A 25,288-nucleotide genomic window follows, 5' to 3' on the forward strand; every position below is an offset into this window, starting at 1 on the left:
TTGAACTCTATGTCCATTATTTGCTTTTCCGTTTTAAATCCCAGTTCTGTCATCTTGACGTTGATATCTATAAATCCAAATATTCTAAAAAAAACAAAAAAAACACCATCATTACAGCGCCAAAGGACTTTAGTTGCACTGACACAAGCCTCCACTAGAGGGCACCACTGAGTCCTGGAAGCATCTGCTCTCCCGATCTATAGCTTTTCTGTTTAATTCAAATTCAATTCAAAGAAGCTTTATTGGTAGGACCAAATACACATTAGCATCGCTAAAGCAAGTGGGAATGAGGGATAGGGGGTTGGGGGATAGGGACACATCTAGGGTTGGTATATACAAGTCCATGGCATATCATGTCTCTCAGTCTATGGCATGCAGTGACATATTGTGCCGCTGTGCCCACTGTGGTTTCCTCTTCACCCAGCAGGACGTAGAGTTTCTCTTCCTCTTCCATGGAGCTGAAGTCCGGTAAGAGATCAGAGTCTCCTGAAGTGAGTGTCCCTCACTGCTGAGTATTTGGAGCAGTGTAGCAGGAAGTGGGCCTCATCCTCCACGGCCTCCTGGTCGCACTGTTGGCACAGTCTGTTCTCCCTGGACTTGTAGGTTTGTCTGTGGCGCCCGGATTGGATGAGCAGGTTGTGGGCGCTCCGTCTGTAGCGGCTCAGGATCTGTCTGTCTCTGGGGTTTGGCAGTTTCTCCAGATATGGCGCCAGTTTATATTCCCGCTGTAGACTCCGGTATATTGTCAGTTTCTGGGATGTCTTTATGTCGTTCCTCCAGTCACTGATATATTCCTCTTGGCCTTTGTTTATTATATTCTTGATTTCGGCTTTTGTGAGGCCGCGCTGAGTGACATTTTCTTCAGGCCGGGTCAGGGTGAGATGTTCTGGGGGGCCTGGTTTACCTGGGACCCCTTGGTGTAGCAAGGCTTTATGGTGATAGGAACTTTGCCTGCTGCTGTGTAGATGGGCCCAGAATGATAGCGCCCTCTTCTGGATTGTGAGGTGTAGTGGGAATCTGCCCAGTTCTGCCCGACAGGCACTATTTGAGGTACTCCGATGGACTTGGAGAAGGTGTTTGCAGAATTCCAGGTGGAATATTTCTGTTGGGCTGGAATCCCACGTTGGGGTATCTGTCTGGACCCCAGACTTCACTGCCATACGGGAGGATTGGGGAGATTATGCAGTCAAAGATTTTAAGCCAGACCGTCACTGGTGGTTTGAGGTGATAGTTTTCTTCTGATGGCATAGAAGGTTTTTCACGCCTTGTCTTTCAGCATCTCAATGGCTTGTTTAAAGCTTCCCTATTGGTTGATTTCTAGGCCCAGGTAGGTGTACCTGTCGGTCGCTGTGAGTGTGGCAGTATTCAGTGTGAAGGAAGGATGCCTGGGGGATTTTGAGTTTACATTACTGATTCCAGTTTGGTTACAGATCTGTGAAGTGGAGCAATCCAGCCTGCAAGTTATTACCAGATCTCTACCACTTGTAAAGGGAGGCATTCCAGTCAATTGCAATTCATAATGCAAATCTTCACTTTGTAGTGCATTGCTATAAGTTTTGCATCCTATACCTGAAGATTTTGGTGGCTGATGTCTACCATCTTCCTTTCCAGCCATTTACCTCCTGCTGCTTATATAGTGCTAACAACCCGCGGTCCTATTCAACCATCTTGAAGCATTCAGAACACCATGTGCAGATATAATATGGGTGTATATACTGTATGTTACTGTGTGCAGGGCATTTACCCCCTGTGTATCCAGCTGCAGTGTAATGGCACATGGCCGCTAATAATAGCCTACAACACCACATATCAGATGTCATGTATTGGGAATCCTATTCTCATAGAATTCTGTGAGCAGCTGGGGATCCGGCCTCATATAAAATCTTCTTTGTAGAATCTGTACATTTATAGTTCAATGTTGCATATAATAAGCCAACGTATGCATTTGGTTATCTTTGTGACATTCATTTCTCAGGCCAAGGATAATTGCATAGTGTTTTATTCCTGAATTCCCTCTGTTCTCCCTGTAGGGATTTACCACATGTTGTCACTATGGTGGTCAATGATGTTTCTCACCTACCATTAGGTTATGGCTCCTCAGCGATGATGATGATGGACCCACAGGAAGGCTCCGGGCTGTAGAGACAACCTAAGATGTGGGACAACTCTTCATTGCTGTATCTATTCATTATGGACACATTACATTTAGTTAGTTTAGGCTTTTTGCTTACAGTGGCGTGTAATACACCAACGCACACGTTCCCATTCTAGCTGAGTGATTTTTAGCCCATGTGATGGTACAAGGTGATGAGCACAGAGGCTGCACTGTCACATTACAGCAGTCCTGACTGATCTGTCACTGTATGGTTCATATATTATGGCCTATTTTACGGCTTCTGCTTAATGTTAATGCCTCTGGTAATACACCGATGCCACGTAACTATATTGGATATTTGTGACAAGTTTTGTTATTTTTCCCTTTTAGAGGATTTCCCGAATGGCACCTGGCTAGGAGATGAGAGTAATCCTGAGATACGTGTGAGATGCCCCGTCACTGCCGCCGACATGCTGCATATCAGCACCAACTGCCGGACAGCAGAGAAGATGGCACTAACGCTGCTCGACTACCTATTCCACCGCGAGGTGCAAGCAGTCTCCAACCTGTCCGGGCAAGGGAAACATGGGAAAAAGCAGCTTGATCCATTGATGATTTACGGCGTCCGATGTAAGTAGGCTGAATCGTTACAGGTTGTGCTTTTTGTATACTGTAATATCTTCTGCTCGGTGTCATGTCAGAGTAATTCTGTCGCATTAACGTATATAATAGTATTACGGTCTAACCTGAGTAGGTTTTTATAATGGCCATGAGATCAGCCAACAAATATATAATATCTATCGCCTCCTTTAGGGTTGCAGGGACGCTCTGTGTCCTACTGAACAATTGTGAGCAGCCGGCTGCACTGACTTTACACCGTTCGTGCTGCTGCTAGAAGCCAAATCAGTAATACAAGTCATTTAGAAAACGATTCTAGTGCATTGTCCTGCACACTCCTGCACTATAATAGTTTTTCACTTTAATATATTTACCCCTACTTATTGCAGCTCACTGTATCATTATTATTGTGTTAATAATTCCAGATATTGCCCCAAAGCCATTTCTGGATCCTGAATTTGCTAAATCCACAAAGTTTTACTCTAACATCTGGAATTTTATGCAGGTTTTCTTGTTCTGCTATAGTAACGCAGTAGTAACCAGTATCGCACAGGACATCGATGATGGATGGTGTTTAAATAGTTATTTTATGTTTAGCGGTGGATTACCCCGACATGCTCGTGTCCTGCTGAAAACCGCACCCAACTATGTGACCAGAAATCACTCTCTTCCCATAACCTGCAATACGTTTTCTTTTGTTTTCGTTGTGTTTTTTATGAGTCAAAATGGCAAGAATTAAATACAGTACGTCCTCGACCCCTTACATCTCATATAGTAATTTCCGGCACACGGGTTTCTAAGGGTCACTTATAAGATGTGCAGCTCCGCAGCAGAGTGCGGTCTGTGTGGGAGTCAGCTCGGGTCAATGTGAGTTCTTCATCTTTGGGTCTTGCCCCTCTCCGCTGTCTATTCACAATTTAAGGCTCTTGGGCCTTTAGTGGGTTGAAAGTTGGAAGCAGCTTAATCCATGAGGAAGGGTCCCAACCTCCATAGTCCATGACTAATGATTTCCCACCCAGATTGAAGCACATTCTGCCTTTTCATCCTACGGGAGACCTAAAAGGAGCCATAAGTACTGACATAGTAGCTTTCATGTTGTGTATAAGTTATCCTGCTGGTGTGTGTATTTAATTTAAAGGCACAGTCCACAGCTGCCTTTGTTTCGCTTATTCGGGGATTTGTTTTTTCTACATAAATTTAGCATTTAGTTGCACAGCAGGATTAGACAATTCTCTTGCGCCAATTGTTTGTGTATAAAGCCGAAGCAAACAAAGTGGAATAACGAAAACAAACAATTTGTATTCTGGTGTAAACAATCTGCACATAATCAAGACTTGTTTCTCATGATGCAACGGGGGATTTCATTGCAGCTTTATTGTGTCCTTGTTTTAAAATCCTGGTGTGACATGCAACAATACTAAAAAGCATCCTGCTCACCCATATATTCTTCTCTCTACGAGTCACAGGAAGGGCTAGTTCACACAGTTTTTTGGCGCTGTTTTTAACGCGGAAACCTTGTCAGAAATAGTGCCAAAGAAGTCCGAAATTGTCTTCCCCTTGATTTCTATGGGAGGCGTTTCTTCCCGCGGTTCCGTCTCTGACCTCACATTGAAATCAATGCGAGGCAGAGAAAGCGTTTTTAGCTACGTTTTTTGCCCGCGGCCGAAAAATGCCGCAAAGAAAGGCAGGCAGGTCAAAATCGGCCTCAAAATTCCTGACGGTTTTCCCATGAAGGACATTTATGACATATCTACAGGATATGTCATAAATGTCAGATAGATGCGGGTCCCACCTCTGGGACCTGCACCTATCTCTAGAATGGGCCCCCTAAACCCCCTTCTAGCTTTGTCTGATCTCGCTGCTTCCCGTCCGCTTCCTGGTTATGTGGTCAGGAGATACGAAGACGGCGTAACTCGCTGAGCTACGTTGTTTCCGTAACTCTCATAGTAGTGAACGACAGTTACAGAAGCAGTGTAGCATGCATGGAATGCCGTTTCCGTAACTACTATTCAGTTCTATGGGACTTACGGAAACAACGTAGCTCAGCGAGCTACGCGGTTTTCATAACTCACGACTATATAGCCTTTTTCATGGTCGGAATTCACCTGGTTCAGCCGCAACACAAGACGGCTGAACGGGGTTTAGGGGGCCCCGTTCCGGAGATAGGTGCGGGTCCCAGAGGATGTGTCATTAATGTCCCTCATGGGAAAACCCCTTTAATGGTGGGTTTCAGTTTTAGCAATGAAAATAAGAAAGAGAGCAGTGAGGGAAAGGGAACCCAACCATTGCTTATACATATAGGATAACTAACGAAGTGACTGTGACCAGAGACATCATATTCGCCAATAATATTATAACGTGGACCGCCACCGTTTGGAAGATATGGCATATGTCCTGAGATAGGAACAGCCCTTTTAATATAGTATGCACCTGTCCGCGTCTCTTAAACTCATACTAAAAAAGTACAACTTGTCCTGAGGCGTCTCAAAGATTTGTAGTTTAAAAATGTAAAATTATGAGAGGTGGGAATTAAAAAAATAATTGTCCTGAAAGTTCAAATTAACTCAGAAATTAAGCGGTTAATATTTTCTGCCTTTCCTGTCAGTCCCCCTTCACAGAGCATCTGCCCTTCTTACTAAGAATCACTATATACAGTATAATTAAACATGGATTATTTAAGATTAGGAGGATAAACAGTCATTAAAAAACATTTGATTATATTTCCTGCTCTCCAGGGTCTGGTCTGTCTCGTGTCTGTGTCCCTTTAAATGCCTTCCAGCGTGACAGCCTCAGCTTGCGTGCCTCTTACTCTCGCTCACATATTTCCATTGCACGTCTGCATCGGTTTTATGAGCATTCGTTAACACGGACACAAATCGTTTCTAACAGCAACACGAGGATATGACTTTTACGATGCTTGGAAGGATAATATGGACAGAGGGAAATATAAAAAATGTTCTTTGTTGTTTTCCTTCCAAAGGTACATTTATATGGAGATCCTCTGAGCTGGATTCCATTGTGATAATACGTTCAGTCGTTTAAAGGGAATAACTTTTTAATCTAAACAAATATCAATCTCATCAGCCAAATTTGGTAAAAGAGAATCCAGAAAAGCAGAAAATTAGCCGGTTCTGGGGCGTTTCGTCCGAGCCGTATCGGTGTCTCAGCACCACATTGAAATAACAAAGCCTGACCGCTACATCCGCCGTGTCCGCACGGACTGCGATCGCCTTTCTGCTGGGAGACATCTCAGTAGCTAATAAAAACACTTGGCTATAAGTTTACTTTGCTGTTCTGTGGCGTCTTGAAAATCCAGAGTAGGCAAAAATGGAAGTGCAGAATGGAAACAGACGTAATAGCTGCAAGAGATGGAATCACTATCAGAAAACCACAGACCACTCCAGGCACTCGCTGTGTTCACAAGATCTTTGTTAAAAACTATTTTTTTTTAAAAACGTTGCTTTTTCAGACAATGGGAGATTGAAATCTATAGTTCTGGGCTCCAGTTCATAGAAAGGATGCCCTGGAGTTAGAAAAAATACAAAGAAGAGCAACGAAGCTAATAAGGGGCGCGGAGAATCTAAGTTATGAGGAAAGGTTAAAAGAACTAAACCTATTTAGCCTTGAAAAAAGACGACTAAGGGGGGACATGATTAACTTATATAAATATATGAATGGCACATACAAACAATATGGTGAAATCCTGTTCCATGTAAAACCCCCTCAAAAAACAAGGGGGCACTCCCTCCGTCTGGAAAAAAAAAAAGGTTCAACCTGCAGAGGCGACAAGTCTTCTTTACTGTGAATCTATGGAATAGTCACCGCAGGAGCCGTCACAGCAGGGACAGTAGACACCGCAGGAGCCGTCACAGCAGGGACAGGAGATGCTGCAAAAATGGCAAAGATCATATCCTAGAACAAAAAAATATCAGCTCCTGTGTGTAGAAATGTTTTACTTCCCTTTTCCCCCTCTCTTGGTTGAACTTGATGGACATGTATCTTTTTTCAACCGTATGAACTATTTAACTATGTAACTATAGTCGGGATATTTCCTGTCTTGTTAAATAAGAGCTCCCCCAAAGTCTAAAGTATCTGGTTACATTGATACTTTTAGGCATAAAAACACTCTCCAAGATACTAAGGACTATAATTGGCCTGATGTTTTTGCAGATCTCTTCCAGGGGCATTAACCCCTTCCCGACATTTGACGTACATGTACGTCATGGAAAGCATTGACTTCCCGCAAAATGCCGTACATGTACGTCAAACGTTTGGCACCGGCTCAGAAGCTGAGTCGGTGCCAACATCACCGGATCTCAGCTGTATCTTACAGCTGACATCCGACTGTAACGGCGGGGACCGAAATTAGCTTCGATCCCCGCCATTAACCCCTTAAGTGCAGCGCTCAAACGCGATCGCTGCACTTAAGGTGTTTGCAGCTCATCGGAGCCCCAGCAATGAAATTGCCGGGGTTCCGGTGGCTGCAATGGCAACCGGAGGCCTAATACTGGCCTCCCGGTCTGCCTAGCACCGAAGCCGGTCAAGATCCGCCCGGCGGCGGAGCCTGATCGGCTTCCGTAGCTGCCGGCAAGATGGCGCCGGGTCAGGAGCTGATCCGGCGTCATCAGCGGTGGAGGTCAGCTGTACTGTACAGCTGACATCCACCTGTAAGGGCAGGAACCGGAGCTAGCTCCGATCCCTGCCATTAACCCCTTCGATGCAGCAATCGAAAGCGATTGCTGCATCGTAGCGGTTACTAGCAGATCGCCAGCCCTGATAGGCAATCGGGACTGGCGACTGCTGTTATGGCAACAGGAGACACAATGGTCTCCTGCTCTGCCATTACGGAAGCCGATTTAGGCCCCGCCGGGAGGCGAAGCCTAAACGGCTTGCTGTCAGTGAATGACTGACAGATCTAATACATTGCACTACATAGGTAGTGCAATGTATTAGAAAAAAATAAATCTGACCGTTGGACCTTCAAGTCCCCTAGTGGGACTTGAGAAAAAGTGTAAAAAAAGTGTAAAAAAAAAGTGCAAAAAATAAAAGTTTGAAAACAATAAAAGTTTCAAGTAATCAAATAACACACAATCCCCCTTTTACTCTTATCAAGTCCTTTATTATTTAAAAATAATAATAAACCATATGTATTTGGTATCGCCACGACCGTAACGACCGGAGGTATCAAAATATTATATTATTTATTGCACGCGGTGAACAGCGTAAAAAAAACCCGTAAAAAACTTTACCAGAGTTTCTGTTTTTTGGTCACTTTGCCCTACAAATATTACAATAAAAAGTGATCAAAAAGTCGCACGTATCCAAAAATGATACCTATAAAAACTATAGCTCGTCCCGCAAAAAACAAGCCCTCATACACCTCCGTCGACAAAAAAATTAAAACGTTATGGTTCTCACAACTTGGCGACAGAAAAAAAATACATTCTTTTTACAAAAGTAATTTTATTGTGCAAAAAGTTGTAAAACATAAAAAAGTGCTATAAATTAGGTATCGCCGGAATCGTACTGACCCGCAGAATAAAGTTAACATGTAATTTAGAACGCATGGTGAACGCTGTATAAAAAAAACTAAAAAAGCTGTGCCAGAATTGCGTTTTTTGTTTACCTGCCATCCCAAAAAATAGGATAAAAGGTGATCAAAAAGTTGCATGTACCCCAAAATGGTACCAATAATAACTACAGCTCGTCCCGCAACAAACCAGCCCTCACACCGCTACGTCTATGAAAAATAAAATTAGTTATGGCCCCAATAAGTCAGGAAATAAAAAAATATGCAGTTGTGCCCGAGGGGAACATTTCTTCTGTTTCAAGAGGCGATTTATCAAGGACCTAAAATTAGGGAACCAGGAAGGGGAGGGCCCAAACATATCCGCTGGAAGCGACGGTGCCCGTATTACACCAGGACAACACTTTCCCAGCAAAATTCCCCAAACTACAAAGGCGCGGAGTGTGGACCAAAAGGGGGATAAGAAATGACACCATTTATCAGTGCGACACTGGCCTGTGCGGAAAGGATTGCTTCACAGCGTAACACACATCTATGGATTATTTTTATTTTTTTATACCACCTGACTATGCCCCTTATATACTCCGCCCCGCTTACATGTACCCCCACATTATAAAACACCAGCAATACTCAAACAAATATAGTACCAAGCAAAATCCGCTCTCCAAAAGCCAAATGGTGCTCCCTCGGCCCTGAACCCTACAGCGTGCCCAAACAGCAGTTTCCTTCAACATATATGGCATCGTCATACCCGGGAGAACCCTTTTAACAATTTTTGGGGTGTGTGTCTCCAGCGTCATAAGCTGGGCATTACATATTTGCCACTGAATGGCATATCTAGGGAAAAATATAAATTTTTAATTTGCACCATCCACAGCGCATTCATTTATGGAAAAGACCTGTGGGGTGAAAATGCTCACTACACTCCTTAATTAATGCCTTGAGGGGTGCAGTTCCATAGTGGGGGTCACTTCTCAGGGGTTTCTTTTTATTATTTCACATCTGAGCCTCTGCAGTTGTGAACCAATACTTTGTAAATCGCCAAATTAGGCCTCCACTCCGCATGGTACTCTTCACTTCTGAGCCCTGTCATATGTCCAGACAAAAGATTAGGGCCACATGTCGGGTTTTTCTAAAACCGGGAAACACTGCATAATAATTAGAGAGCTGTCTTGTTATGGTGGCACAAGCCGGGCACCACATATTGGCATATCTATGGAAAAAAATCCCATTTTCACTCTGCAACATTGAGCGCACACTAATTTCTACAAAACACCTGCAGGGTTAAAATGCTTACTACACCCCTTGGTAAATGCATTGAGGGGTGTAGTTTCCAAAATGGGGTCACTTCTGGGGGGTTTCCACTGTTTTGGGCCCACAGGTGCCCAGAAACCAATCCAGCAACATCTGCACTCCAAATGGCGGTCCTTCCCATCTGAGCCCTGCGGTTTGCCCAAACAGCAGTTTATGACCACATATGGGGTATTGCCGTACTCGGGAGAAATTGTTTTACAAATGTTGGGTTCTTTTTTTCCTTTATTTGTTGAGAAAATGAAAAAATTTGCGCTAAAGCTACGTCTTATTGAAGAAATAGGACTGTTTTTATTTTCACTGCCTAATTCTAATAAATTCTATGAAACATCTGTGGGGTCAAAATGCTCACTACACCCCTAGATGAATTCCTCAAGAGGTGTAGTTTCCTAAATGGAGTCCCTTTTTGGGCGTTTTCATTGTTTTGTCCCCTCAGGGGCTTTGCAAATGTGACCTGGCCTCCGCAAATCATTCCTGCTTAATGTGATCTCAAAAAGCCAAATAGCGCTCTTTCCCTTCTAAGCCCTGCCGTGTGTCCAAACAGCCGTTTATTACCACATGTGGGGTATTGTTTTACTCGGGAGAAATTGCTTTACAAATTTTGTGGTGCTTTTTCTCCTTCAGTCCTTCTGGAAATGAGAAAAAATTAGCTAAACCTACATTTTCTTTGAAAAAATGTAGATTATTATTTTCAGGGCCTACTTCCAATAATTTCTGCAAAAAAACTGTGGTGTCAAATCGTTCACTATACCCCTAGATAATTTCATCAATGGGTGTAGTTTCCAAAATGGGGTCACTTGTGGGGGGTTTCCACTGTTTTATCCCCTCAGGGGCTTTGTAAATGTGACATGGCCTCCGCAAACCATTCCTGCTAAATTTGAGTTCCAAAAGCCAAATGGCGCTCTTTCCCTTCTCAGCCTCGCCGTGTGTCCAAACAGCCGTTTATTACCACATGTGGGGTATTGTTTTACTCGGGAGAAATTTCTTTACAAATTTTATGGTGCTTTTTCTCCTTTAGTCCTTGTGGAAATGAAAAAAAATTAGCTAAACCTACATTTTATTTGAAAAAATGTAGATTTTCATTTTCACAGCCTACTTGCAAAAATTTCTGCAAAAAACCTGTGGGGTCAAAATGCTCACTATACCCTTAGATAATTTCCTCAAGGGGTATAGTTTCCAAAATGGGGTCACTTGTTTGGGGTTTCCACTGTTTTGTCACCTCAGGGGCTTTGTAAATGTGACATGGCCTCCGCAAACCATTCCTGCTAAATGTGAACTCCAAAAGCCAAATAGCGCTCTTTCCCTTCTCAGCCACGCCGTGTCTCCAAACAACCGTTTATTACCACATGTGGGGTATTGTTTTACTCGGGAGAAATTGCTTTACAAATTTTGCGGTGCTTTTTCTCCTTTAGTCCTTGTGGAAATGAGAAAAAAAATCGCTAAACCTACATTTTCTTTGAAGAAATGTTGATTTTAATTTTCACGGCCTACTTCCAATAATTTCTGTAAAAAACCTGTGCGGTCAAAATGCTCACTACACCCCTAGATAATTTCCTTGAGGTGTCTAGTTTCCCAGATGGGGTCACTTTTGGGGGATTTTGACTGTTTTGGCACCACAAGAGCCCTTCAAACCTGACATGGTGCCTAAAATATATTCTAACAAAAATAAGGCCCCAAAATCCACTAGGTGCTCCTTTGCTTCTGAGGCCGGTGCTTCAGTCCAGTAGCACGCTACGGCCACATGTGGGATATTTCCTAAAACTGCAGAAACTGGGCAACAAATATTGAGTTGCATTTCTCTGGTAAAACCTTCTGTGTTATAAAAAAAATTGTATTAAAAATGTATTTCTGCAGAAAAATATGAAATTTGTAAATTTCACCTCTACTTTGCTTTAATTCCTGTGAAATGTGTAAAGGGTTAAGACATTTTCTAAATGCTGTTTTGAATACTTTGAGGGGTGAAGTTTTTAAAATGGGGTGACTTTTTTGGGGTTTCTAATATATAAGGCCCTCAAAGCCACTTCACAACTGAACTGGCCCCTGTAAAAATAGCCTTTTGAAATTTTCTTGAAAATGTGAGAAATTGCTGCTAAAGTTCTAAGCCTTGTGACGTCATAGAAAAATAAAAGGATGTTCAAAAAACGATGCCAATCTAAAGTAGACATATGGGTGATGTTAATTAGCAACAATTTTGTGTGGTATAACTGCCTGTCTTACAAGCAGATACATTTAAATTGAGAAAAATGCTAATTTTTGCAATTTTTCGCTAATTTTTGGTGTTTTTCACAATTAAATACTGAACATATCGAGCAAATTTTGCCAGTAACATAAAGTCCAATGTGTCACGAGAAAACAATCTCAGAATCGCTTGGATAGGTGAAAGCATTCCGGAGTTATTACCACATAAAGTGACACATGTCAGATTTGAAAAATGAGGCTCTGTCAGGAAGGTCAAAAGTGGCTAAAGAGGGAAGGGGTTAAAGGGGTTGTTTTATTTGCCTAGTAGGGCATATGGACATCATAGGCTATTAGGCTGGGTTTACACATCGCGGTCAATATGACACTGTTTTGCCACAAATCATAGACCATGCCCGTCCATTTATTACACAGTCCGGCATACATATTAATGACGGGATGTAATACTACATCACCCGTGAGCTGCCACTGCGGGGAAATGTATGTCCGGCCGCTGTTGCCTCTCGTGATGACAGCTGATCGCGAGGCAGCTTCAGTTTGAACATGGGTTGTCTGTGGTCAAGAATTGATCTTTTTTTAGGGCGTTCTGCAGTTTTCGCAAAACGTTGTCCCTTTTTATTTTCCTTTTTGGCTTCAATAGTTAAACTCAAAGTTATTAAAATTAGTTCTATGACTGTTTCCCTACATAAACCATGGCTAATAATAGTAGCAAATAATGCAGGTGGTTTTTGTTGCAGTCTGCTCGTTGTGTCCCACTACTGCTATGTCTGAACTATCACTCCACAAATACACTATATCTATTGTGAATATATTATATTAGAAGGCATAAAGGTGCAGGGGCTAAAAGAGCCTATTCTATTCTCCCAAGGTTGAAGGTGTCTGACACTGATGATATTGAATGGAGTCGCTGTCAAATGACAGCTGCTTTGTTGCCATGCTCCTAAATATAGTAGGCTCTGTTCACACTTGCATTGTGGCTTCATAACACTAGACACAATGCTCTGCCGGAAATGCTTTTCAACGGATACCACTGGCACGTTACAATCGGTTTCGGCGTAATGTCCGTCAAATTTGATGGGTAAAATAGTGCTGTATGCTGCGCTGTGTTTCCCATCAAATCTGATGGAATCTGCAAACTGAGCCTCTAGTGTAGATGTGAACGGAGCCTTATTTGTAAGGGTTCTTGGAGCCGTGAAGGAGGCACCTTATGACCAATATCTCACTAAGTGCCAGTTACCCACATTTGTCAGCGTCCACCTCTGATTCATCCACATATGCCATAGCCTGCACTAGGTTCTGGGAGTATAAAGGTTAACCCTATATGTTAACACCCTGTTTACAGGCGTATTTTCTCTCTCAGGTCCTCAGCCATGTACTTAGGAATTCAGTATAATGATTTTTGCCTCTGGCAGATTTTCGGTGTTCATCACTCATCAGTATGATCCATTCCTACAGATGGCAGCAGCTGCCATTAGCAAGGCCGAGGGCACTAACTTGTGTTATCTCTGCATAAATTATATCTTTAGTGGAACTGTATTCCTGGAAATCTAAAGTCTCCGAGATCATAACATGATAGGGCGAGCCGTAAAATTACTCAAAAAGCATTTCCAACCGCAATAAATGCATGTGCTCGAGTCCTCCAAAACCGCAGGATGTTAAAAATTCTGTTCAGCCCGTTCTTAGTTTTATCGATTACCGGAAAAAGTGGGTGACAACCGCAACGGCCACCATTACTGCAGGCGTTCTGCCAATATCATCTCCTATAGGTTTTATATTTATACCTCACAGAATCTTATCAGCCCCGGGAGTCGTTGTAGTAAATATCTGTACAATTTGTCCTTCTGCCATGACTATATTATAGGATAAATATTTTTCAAGTTGTTTTCGCCACGGAGCAGCTTGTTTCAGTCTGAGTTTTTTTTCTTTTGATTTTGCAAATTAGTTTTTATTAGAAGAAAGTTTTGTTTTTTCTTTTTTTTTGCTGTGATTATTGCAAAATCGCTGTGGTTTTGTTTGAAAGGATTTTGCATAACCGCTGTTTTATTTTTTTGGGCCGCAATTTGGGGATTATCGTGGCCATAAAAAAATACCGCGCAAAACCTGCTCGTGTGAATACACCCTTAGGCCTCATGCACACGGCCGTGCCCTTAATCACGACCCACGATTGTGGGCACGGCCGACGGCTGCGCACCGCATTTTCATGCCGTACTCCCATACGAAGTATGGAAGCTCGGCCCGTAAAATCCGAAAAGTAGGACACGGTATTTCCAGGCACGGTTCTACGGCACGGACACCCTTCTGTAGCCATTCGGAAAGGTGTCCGCGGCCAATAGTACCGGAAATTCACCGTTAGACCTTCTGCATACGGGACGGAAATGCTTCACATTTTTCATCCAGATTTGAGAGCAGAAAATCTGAAGCCTATTAGGCTATGTTCACACGGAGTATTTTGGGGGAGGAATATCTGCCTCAAAATTCCGTTTGGAACTTTGAGGCAGATATTCCTCTCCCTGCACGCCGTTTTTCGCCCGCGGCCATTGAGCGCCGTGGGCATAAAACAGCGAGAAGTACGCTTTCTCCTGCCTCCCATTGAAGTCAATGGGAGGTCAGAGGCGGAAGCGCCCGAAGATAGGGCATGTCGCTTCTTTTTCCCGCGAGGCAGTTTTACTGCTCGCGGGAAAAAGATGCCGACGCCTGCCATTGAAATCGATGGGAGGCGTTCTCGGGCAGTTTTTGCAGAGTTTTGCGACGCGGTTTCCGCGTCAAAAAACTCGGCAAAATACCCCGTGTGAACATAGCCTTACAGTAGCAGCAAAGTGGATGAGATCTCATCCACATGCTCCGGAATATTTCCGCACGGATATCATGGCGTGCCGCAGATTTTTGAATTCACGTTTGCAGAAAATGTCACCCTTTACGGTGTAGAAAGGGTAAAATCCGCAACAAATCCGCCACGTGTGTGGGCGCTCTTAGGTTACCCTCACACGTGGTGTCATTGTGTGCCTCTAATTTGGCGCACCGAATTTGCTGCAAATCAGATGGTGAAATCTGCAGCAATTCTGCATCCAAATCCACATAAAACATGGCACATTCTCCTTGGCCAATCCTGTAAATCCACCCTAATTTATGGTTAATACTGACATTTTTATTTGCCACCTGCTCTATACGATCTGTTATTACATCCTTGTCTTCGCTGGCTGATCCAGCATCTACTCTGCACGTTCTCCCACTCCAAACACACGTTCTTCCTTAATTGTGAACATCTGATGCCAGGCATTGCCCATAAATCTGCCAGGAGGATTTTATTCCCCCTCCAAATGAAAGTTTGTTTACCTTCACAGATTGCATGTACTGTATTCATTACACCGCAGAGGAATTTCCATTTATATTTTCAGTATCCACAATGATAGGATTATGTCTGCATTGGTGGCAGGATCTCCGACATAGAATGTCCTCTGGTCACTGATGCTACAAATAACTAATTACTGCAACGTAACAAGATGTGCTCTCATACAGGGATAGTGTCGGGCCAGGACTGGGTTTCCACATGGATTATATTGTCACAGTCATCAGCCCAACATGTAAAGTATTTGCAGACTTGATGACGGCCCTTGAACCTCACGTTGGTCGGGGGATACAACTAACACCGCTGACCTCAGCCCCCGAGCAAATCTCACTTGTCAGGCCATAAATTATATGCCTAATGTTGAGTCAGAAAGGGCGTTCTCCTGCTGGATATTATCTGTATACACAAGCTCAGCTGTTTATATGACTACAGGCTAATAAAATCAGTTCTCTGCAACACATGGATTTCTATACAATATATAACACACTCAGACCATTATCTGCCCTCAAGAAAAAATACAACCTTTATTATAGGCCTGGGATTAGGATTAGGCCTTGTTCACACGGGCGTCTCTGATTAGCGTCTGCCAAAAACTGACAGTTTTTCATGCGTATGAATGTCCGTTTTGCGTCAGTGTGATTTTCGCGTGTCATCCATTTTTCTCGTCCGTTTTCCTCCTCTACAAGCATTTTTAGTGATCCGTGAAAAATGAACAGCACGTGGATGTCGTCCGTGTGCTGTCCATTGATCCCCCATAAATTTAAATGGCCAATAACGGATAAGAATGGGGCATGCTGTGGGTTTCCCAAAATGGAGCACACGCTTTGTGTGTTGTTTGAAAATCCCCATTGACTTGTTTGGATCAGTTAGTTTTAGCAACGGACAGCAAACAGCACACAGACCTTATTCACACAAGCGTGTTTATTGTAAAAGGCAGAGACTTGTGAATATATTGTGCTGTCATTTTGCTAAGGGCTTGTTCACATCTGCGCTATTGTTTCCAGTAAAACCCCGAACACCATGACGGAAACTCCATGGAACCCATTAATGTCAATGGATTCCTTCCGGTGCCGACGGTGTCCGTCATACCAGGAAACCGGCGCTACCGATATTTTCATTGTTCTGTTCCTCTTACGTAGCAGAGCAACGGAAACACTGATGCAGGTGTGAATAGGCCCTAAGAAACAGAAAATGTCCTGCCCAGGAACTAGTAAAGCGAATTGTATCAATCTCGTGTATCCGTCAATGTCAGACAATTTTGCTAATACATTTTTATCCAAATACTAATATTATATATACATACACACATTTATTTTTATTTTATTTTTTGGGCGTATGCCCGTTATCTGTCGTCTCCAGACATGGGATAGGACTGTGCACACTACTGTTAGGCTCTCTACCGTCAGATTTCCTTATCTTTTTTTTAACCAGCAGAATAGCGTAGTCTGCTATGCTATAGTTTTCTGTGAATATTAAATCCTAGAAACCTAACGGACCTATTTGAAATCATCAGGATCGGTAACACAACAAATCCCTCATAGCTGTTATGGGTCGGTTATTAACAGAAGCTGTGGCGCTAGTGTAAAAGGCATGCAAGAGGACCGGCCATGTGGAATTTCAACATGCCCAATACTTTGTTCTGGTGGAAGATAAGTCCCTGCCAGAGGTAAATGGCAGCAGCTTATTCCCCTCTCCCCATTGCAATAGACATGTACACTCAGCCGAGCATGGGGAATTCAGGATAAATAGCTGTCGGAAAAAAGAAACGTTAGCTCATGCGTATGGCCGCCTTAACCTTCTTCCATTCCTCTGTCCCATTTTTGTGCTAATCTACAGACTGTAGGAAAAGGGACAGATGGAAGAGATTGACACATGACTGGAGATGTCCAAGTGTGTTCCCCTCCACGTCCTACAGGGGGCACTCTACATGAGCTGCGTCAATGTAAATCACTTTTTACATTGTTCACAATGTTGTTTTGTGTGGGAATAAAACCTACCTAAAGCCACATGTGCCGGTTACTGGTCTATTATGGCGAAGGACAATCTCCGCTGTCTCGTATAACCCCGCGTATGATTGCCCAAACAGGACCCGAGCCTTGCCTGTTATTTTAGGTATGAATGGCGGCATCCCAGGTCAGTTGTACATCCGCCGGCACAAGAGTCAAGTCCTGACACCTCCATGTGGATTGATGACGCGGTTTTGCTCAGTAGCTGCTGCAGGATATTTGTTTATAGCATGAGAAGGAAAATATACATGGTACAAATCTTTATAGATGTAGGAAAACCCCTTCCTTATTGGATTAAACCGCTCAGTGTCAATCACCGCTTCCTTGACTTCATATATTAAGCTGCAGTTCACCGGGGACAGCAATAAAATACCCGTCAGCGATCTTGAATAGAGGGACCTCGGCCAGAATAAATTAAATGTAGTATTTCTAACAAAACATCTGGACAGAGGCCAAAGCATTTGCAATTCACGAGAGCTTCTTGTACAAAAGGCTGAATATTTCGAGTCTTCCTTCTATCCTTCCCACCAAAGGTGTTGTTTTCCCTACTGGGAGCGATTCTTATTTTGATAGGCCATAACATCGTAATGTGCTTGAACCTCGGCTGACTTCGAAAGGCCGCAGAAACAGAGGCTTCCTTCTGTGGCTGCTCATCTGTCAGGCAGGTGGGTGGAGTGCGGGTCACTGTCAGCAGGCCGCGTTGTGTACACGCTGGTGCCAAATTGCATCGTGAACATGTGGTAGAGCGGTCTCCCCTTTCTGTTGGTGTTATTTGACCAGTGATGAGCTCCTTGACGCGGCGGCTCTCAGCTTTTTATTTCACCATGTGTTAATGTCGTAATATTTTGTGTATGTGATGTTACATTAATTTTTTGTCTCTGCAACCCAGGTTTTCAGGATGTTGCACATGTCCAGATATACTGAGTCCCCATCCCCCACTCCCATATCGCTGAATAACTAATCACATTTCCTATTTATGAATCGGGCAAAGCTGACAAATGACACACTCTGTAAGAACTGTATCGTCGGACACATTTGTCGTCACCCATCTTTATTAGGGCCTGTTCATATCACCTTTCGCTTTCCGTTCCGGGGTTCCGTCTGAGGTTTCCGTCGGGTGAACCCCGCAACGTAAAGTGAAAGTGAAACCACAGCTTCCGTTTCAGTCACCTTTGATATCAATGGTGACGGAAACATCGCTAATGGTTTTCGTTCGTCACCATTCCGGCAGGTTTCCGGTTTTCCGACGGAATAAATAGCACAGTCGACTCCGCTATTGATTCCGTCAGAAAACCGGAAACCTGCCGGAATGGTGACGAACGGAAACCATTAGCGATGTTTCCGTCACCATTGATATCAATGGTGACTGAAACGGAAGCTGTGGTTTCACTTTCACTTTCCGTTGCGGGGTTCACCCGACGGAAACCTCAGACGGAACCCCGGAACGGAAAGCGAACGGTAGTGTGAACAGGCCCTTATAAAGAGATACAGTATATGGGCAAAAGTATGAGGACCACTGACCATCACATCTACGTATGAGCTTGTTGGGCATCCCATTCCACAACAATCAGGGTAAATATGAAGTTGGGTCCTTTTTGCGCGTATAAAGGCTTTCCACAAGATTTTGGGGTATCTGTGGGAATTTGTTTGAATTCAAGTGCTGATATTGGGGAAGGTGTAGCTAGCAATTGGCATTCCAACTCATCCCAAAGGTGTTGGATGGTTTCGTGGTGCAGCCCCTTACTCCATGTCTTTATGGAGCTCGCTTTGTGCGTGGCGGCGCAGTCATGCTAGAACAGGAAAGGGCTGAACTCTGATCTGTTACCACAAAGTTGGAAGCTACACTTCACTGGAAATAAGGGGCCAAACCCTGAAAAACCGCTCCAGACCATTACTGCTCCTCCACCTGTTACAGTATGCACTATGTATTCTGGTAGGTAACGTTCTCCTGGCCTCCGCTAAACCCAGATCCTTCCATCAGACTGCCATGTAGTGAACTGTGATTCATCGCTCCAGACAACACGCCGCTCTAGAGTCCCGTGACAATGTGCTTTACACAACTCCAGCCGCCGCTTGGCATTGTGGATGGTGATCTTAGGCTTTGCATTTGGCGGCGCCCCGATCTGGGATTTTGCGTGGTCTACCTCTACATGGCTGAGCTGTTGTTTCCTCTTCACTATAATAACCGCGTGTGTTTTTTGTTTTGCGGTGCTCGGCCTCGCGGCAAGAACCGCGCTTCCACTGCAACACCGAAATATACCATGAATAAAAAGCGATTGAATAGACTTTTTAGAAACTTGAGAAAAGAACAGCTCAGGAACTTTTATTTTCTGGTTGAACGCTCGGATAATTGGTGAGGTCATCCCATTGCAACGTTGAACCCTACTAAATGGAACAACTTGGAAATATTATATGTTGTGGAAAGCAGAAATATTTCATAGAAGATTAATCCTCGCTGCTTGTTATTCTTCCGCCTTTTTGTTTTATTTCATATCAATGAACTTGTCTTGTGTTGGATTGGTCAGTGGCTCCGGCCACCTACAGAGTCGCGAACTCTCTGCGTAGGAAAATCTGTTGGACGTTGTAGTTATTGACATCTGAGGATGAGACGTTTTCTTGAAAATCCATTCATCACAGCACATGGAGAAACACTTATACCTGGATTTCATATTAATCTTCTAGAAAGTTATCTGGGATCTGCAGAATAGATCTAGTGTTGGTGGCGGGATACACGCTCGCTGTGTATTGTCATCATGGGCTTTATCCCAATTACTAAACCAAGTACAAAAAGTCAATCACTGGACACAGTAAATCTCAATGATTGAATATTCATAGACTTCAGCGTCGTACTAGATTCAGAAGATATTCCAAAAAAGAATAAACCTTGAGGTTTTTTTTTCCCTAAATGTCCCATTTAAATGAATGGAACAACGCTTCAATACCAGACACAGCCACTCTGATAGCAACAAGTGTACAAGTACAAACCAGGCTGAAACCGATGTAAACAATGATGTGGCTGTAGCGATCGCATGAGCGCCGCTGAACCTTCAAACAGCTTGTCACGATATAGGGGTATGTGGACCCACTAGGCCGCTCCGCCGCAGCGGAGAGGCAGCTGACCAACTCAGTCTACGCACAGTCTATGGTAGGAGTGTAGCACACGGGTACCTGGGATAGTCCAGAGGGCGGCAATGGCTCTGGCACAGATGGGGCTGGAGGTGGTGGGTTGCGCCAGACGTGGCGGATGGTATCCAGAAGGACAGGCGACCGCCGACGTTGAGAATTCCGGCAGGCAAGGCAAGGTACAGCTCCGGTACTACACAGGCTCGGAAACAAGGCACAGCACGGGATACAGGATATAGGAGACAGGACACGGGAACACTGGGAGCAGGAACACACTAAGGGAACGTTTGCAATACAGACATGGGAAAACTACAACAACGCTCAGGCAGAGAATGGAAGGAAAAATGTATGGAGAAATCCTCCAGCTCACAATTTAGCAGGTTTCGACCCCAGACAGCGCCAGGATCGCCGCGACGGCACGCGGCGTTGAAGCAGGAAAGGAGGGGAAGCGATGATCCAGCGCATTAAAGTTAAAATGAAACGTAATGAAGGGTAGAGCCCCTCTTAGGCTATGTTCACACTGAGTTTTTTTGCAGGCGGAATTTCTGCCTCAAAATTCAGTTTGGAAGTTTGAGGCAGATTTTCCTCTCCCTGCACGACGATTTTCGCTGCGTTTTCCGCCCGTGGCCATTGAGCGCCGGGGGCATAAAACGCAGCGAAATACTCTTTCTCTGCCTCCCACTGAAGTCAATGGGAGGTCAGAGGCGTAAATGCCCGAAGATGGGGCATGCCCCTCCTTTCTCCCGCAAAGCGGTTTTACCGCTCGCAGGAGAAAACCTCCCCCGCCTCTCTTTGAAATCAATGGGAGGCATTTTCGGGCCGTTTTTGACGAGTTTTGCGGCGCGGTTTCCGCGTAAAAAAACTCAGTGTGTACATGGCCTTATAGTCCAGGATGGCAGGGGTTGATTAGGGAACTTTAAACATGTGCGCGTGCTGGCCCTTTAAGGCCGGGACCGCGCAAGCACCTTACCAGTCAGTGAGAGCAGGACCAGACAACCATGAGTGCTGGCGTCTCCTAGGAGGGAGACGCGGGCAAGAAGACCACGGACTGTGGTCGGGGCGTCGCCAGGTAAGGAGCGGCGGCGGTCTGTGACACAGCTGATTGGCGGTGGTGCGGAGAGTAGGACCCCCACAAATCTAATATTGATGACTTATCCTAAGGATAGGCCATCAATTTCAAAATCCTGGATAACTCCTTTAAAAGGGTATTCCCATTACAGAAATTTATGGCATATTCTTAGCATCAGGTGGAGAATGAATGAAGAGGTGAACGCTTTCAGCTGTTGTCATAACTCCCATAGAACAGAATGGCCACCTCTTCGTTCATTCTTTTCCTGGATGCCACGGCTGCCCCTCCAGTCCTAAAGCCCCAGATTTAAATTGCAGCTGCATAGATTTTTTGACTTCTAGTTTATTACTATTATTATTTCAGAGGCCAATCTCTGTGTCAGGTCAAATGCGGCCTATACTCGCACAGGTCTCCTGTACTGCAGACGTGGACTATAAGACTGTGTGTAAACCTTCTGTATAAGAATTATCAGCTCTGTGCAAAATAGAAGGCACTGATGTGATGTACTTGAGATTTCAGTTGCAGTTTCTCTCTGCAGTAGATCTCTCTTCATTCGTCGTCTTTAGGTTTCAGCTATTCCGAGTTTTTGCCAATTGTGACACCCTGGCGCAGCTCACAGGTCTTAAGACTTGTCCCGTATGTTCTTGCCATTCTGTCCCACCTTTCTCAGGAGTGGTTATTATAACAGGGTGTCTGTTGTAATGTTCCATTAGGCAGAAACGACTCCAGAACGGTGACTGGCCAAAAGTCGGAGCCGGCCAAAGCATAAAAAAATTATCCATAGGGGGATGAGGTTGAGTCTTGACAGCAAGAGGCAGATCGGAAACTCAGCAGATCAAACACGGGCATCTTGCCCACCCTCCTCACCTTCTAAGTCTTTAACGCAAAAAATAGCATAACAGGATATAGCACAATAAACCGTGATCACCCGAGGGAAGGAGGACGAGCAGACAGGTGACTGCTTTTGCCCAAAAAATTATATTTTGCATTAATTAAATGGGTTGTGTGAGATTAGAGAAACATAACTGCTCCTTTTTCTAGAAATAGCGCTCCCCTTGTCCATGGGCTATGGCTGGTATTGCAGCTCAGCCCCATTCAGGTGAATGAAACTAAATTGCAATATCAAACACAGCCCATGGACAAGAGTGGCGCTGTTTCCAGGAGGAATTCTGGTTATGTTAGACTTTTTAGTTGTGCCCTGTGGACCTATGACCCAATGCACTGCATACACGGGCTCTGACGATAGCGTTTTATAAGAGGTTACCTTTACTCTGTCTTTGTGGGATAGTTGATTACTAGGAAGTTTTCTTCCCATAAGCAGAGACGCTATCGCTGTTCAGTGTGACCCAAAGCAGAATTTATTACAAACAAAAAAAAAATCTATAAAGTCGACATATAAGAAATGCTGTGATCTATCTGTGCACAATCTGGCGATGACATTGGCTTCCCCTCCGTTAGTTCCTGTTCTTTGTGTTCCCTTCTGTTTTGATTGGAATTACTATTACAGTTATAAAAAGGAAAATATTATCAAAAGAAGCGACTGTTCTCGATAGATCTCTGCCAAGTTCATTACTTTGCTCCTCAGCGCTCAATTAAAAGCCACAATGTTCTCAACTTTATCCAATGAATGAATGCAATAAAAGGGAAATGTTACAAAGTATAGGACATTGGGTCACCACGCTCCAGTATAAAACTTTAGTGTTGCTCATTACAAAGTGTTATCCCCAATTTATGACCATACACTGTGGACATCGACAACAGAAAGTGGAATCCAGGAGTCGGCCAGTAAAAGCAAGCAGGGAAAGCGGTTCCTCTACCGCCCTGTGTTCAGCTTTAACCTATACTTACATTTTAGGGAGCTGCTCAATAAGCAATAGGGTTTTGGAGGGAGGGAGGCTAAAGTTTACTTTACCTGTTTATTCACAGTGGTAATATTTAATGGCAGGCAGACGTAGCACCTTACCTGGTACAGACAGGTAGATAATACCAGGGCTGTTGTCCGAGTCTTTGGTGTGTTAGGCCACTTTCACACGTTGCTGAAATATCGGCCAAAAATCAATCTGCTGCACATGCGGATTTTGCTGTGGAATTTGTTGCGGATTTCACCCCTCTTAAATCTGCGGTGAAAATTCAGATTTTAACATCTGTTCCGCGGGTCAATTGCGCAGAAGTTTTCCTCAGCGTGTTGATGAGATTTGTTAACATCTCATCCACTTTGCTGCTACTGTAATATGCTGCAGATTTTCCACCCGCAAATTCGGACAGAAAATCTGCAGCATTTCTGCTGCAGGGAACATACCCTTAAAGGGTAACTAAACTTTCAGAAAACTTCTGACCTGTCAGAAGTTTTGATCGGTGGGTGTCCGAGCACTGAGACCCCCACCGATCGCTAGAACGAAGCAGTAGAAGCGCCGAGCAGGTGAGCGCTGAGCCGCTTGGTTTCTGATCGGCTTTTCTCGGGAAGCCGAGAATTTGGTGTACAGGATGATAGACTTTGTATTAGGTTCGTACGCCATTACATCGACTTTCTGAGAAAAGCCGATCAGTAACCAAGCGACTCAGCGCTCACCTGAGCTCTCCTGCCTCTTCGTTCTAGCGATCGGTGGGGGTCTCAGTGCTCCGAACCCCACTGATCAAAACTCCTGACATGTCACTATGATGTCAGAAGTTTTCTGAAAGTTTAGTTACTCTTTGAATACATACACTCACGTATGTCCAAATACAATGTTTGTCTCTAATATTTTTAAATACTTGTAAATTACAAAGTTTGTAATTTATAAATAGCGTTGTTTGTAACGTGAGCAGAAGGTGACGGGCTCAGCAGTAATTGACGTCCTCATTGTGGTGGCAGGTTTGCTGTGCAGCTGCTGCTCTATGAATATATGTATGTACGTGTGTATGTATATAGATACTTACATTGCTTTAATGCAAAGAGCTTGTACAACTTCTCTTCCAGACTCAAGGGGGATCCATGTGCTGACAGGTGACTCAACCACTGGTTCAGTCTTATTGAGTCTTTCACCAAGTGCTTATTCAGGATTATCGCAAAAAAAAATGTGGCCTGTTAGCGGGTTCTGCTGTGTATAAAGGTGCGTTGCAGAAGTTATCGTGACTTTGAAGACTTTCCACTACAGGTTTTCTTCTGCAGCTGTGAAAGTCTCCAGATAAATATGTCGTATCAGGGTTGAAAACTATTATGCAAACTTGCTGCAGAGGTTGGCAGCTGCGGCACCAGTTTTTGGTAAGAATTCTCCGTTATGAACATTGCCGGACTCCAGATCATCAAAGAGGTTAATTTGTCTTCATTCCTTCAGGAAGAGGCCTTAGAATTACTACAGCTAGGTGACATGTCCCATTTAAGCTTCTCTCAAGAAGCCACAAGGACCCTTGGAAGAGATGAAGCTCCTGTTGGTGATTCATAATAACCTTGTTTGTCTTGGCGTCCGGTGTGAAGGTTTCTTGCCATCCAGATGGATTTCTGAGATGCTCTGGAAAGGGCTTATGTAACAGGATGTCTAGGGAGCACAAAAAAAAATCTGTAAGTGTATAAATATGAATCTTCATGTGCACACACTTCTGTTAGTCTTGTAGGTGCCTCAGTAAACGCGTATTTAACTGTGACTCAAAAAGCCACTTATCCTCTTATTAATAGGAGGAATCCGTAAAGACGTCCCATCCTCTGTAGGAAAGACGAAACCGGAATCTGAGGCTCCGTCAATGCCTTCTGTGACTGCCGTCCATTCCCAAACAGCAATTGCCAGAGTTTACCTTTCAAGACAAATTAAGTTTTCTGCCAGAGCAGTTTGTCATGTTCAGTGGGATATTAAGAAAATAATCATGAAAGCCAAATCCAAGTCAAGGCGCTTCTGTATGAGCCATCATTAGGGGATATTTACAGACTTTATATGTAATGTTTTTTTATATTTTTACTGTAAAACGAAATATTTGTAGTTTTGTTTTCCTTGTGGTATAAATCATTTCTTTGGATTTCTCGGCG

At 43.9% G+C, this 25,288-nt stretch overlaps 1 protein-coding gene across 3 annotated transcripts in view; it reads left to right on the top strand.

The window, feature by feature from the left end:
• The window catches only part of BANP (BTG3 associated nuclear protein), a 343,815-nt gene that overhangs the window by 179,003 nt on the left and 139,524 nt on the right, over nucleotides 1-25,288 (top strand). For all 3 annotated transcript variants that reach the window (XM_075838330.1, XM_075838329.1, XM_075838331.1), the window contains one exon: nucleotides 2,486-2,725. In XM_075838330.1, the coding sequence (XP_075694445.1) occupies nucleotides 2,486-2,725 (240 nt within the window). The remainder of the gene's footprint in view (nucleotides 1-2,485; nucleotides 2,726-25,288) is intronic.

Source organism: Rhinoderma darwinii, chromosome 9 (genome assembly GCF_050947455.1).
Source record: "Rhinoderma darwinii isolate aRhiDar2 chromosome 9, aRhiDar2.hap1, whole genome shotgun sequence".
Taxonomy (NCBI): domain Eukaryota; kingdom Metazoa; phylum Chordata; class Amphibia; order Anura; family Rhinodermatidae; genus Rhinoderma; species Rhinoderma darwinii.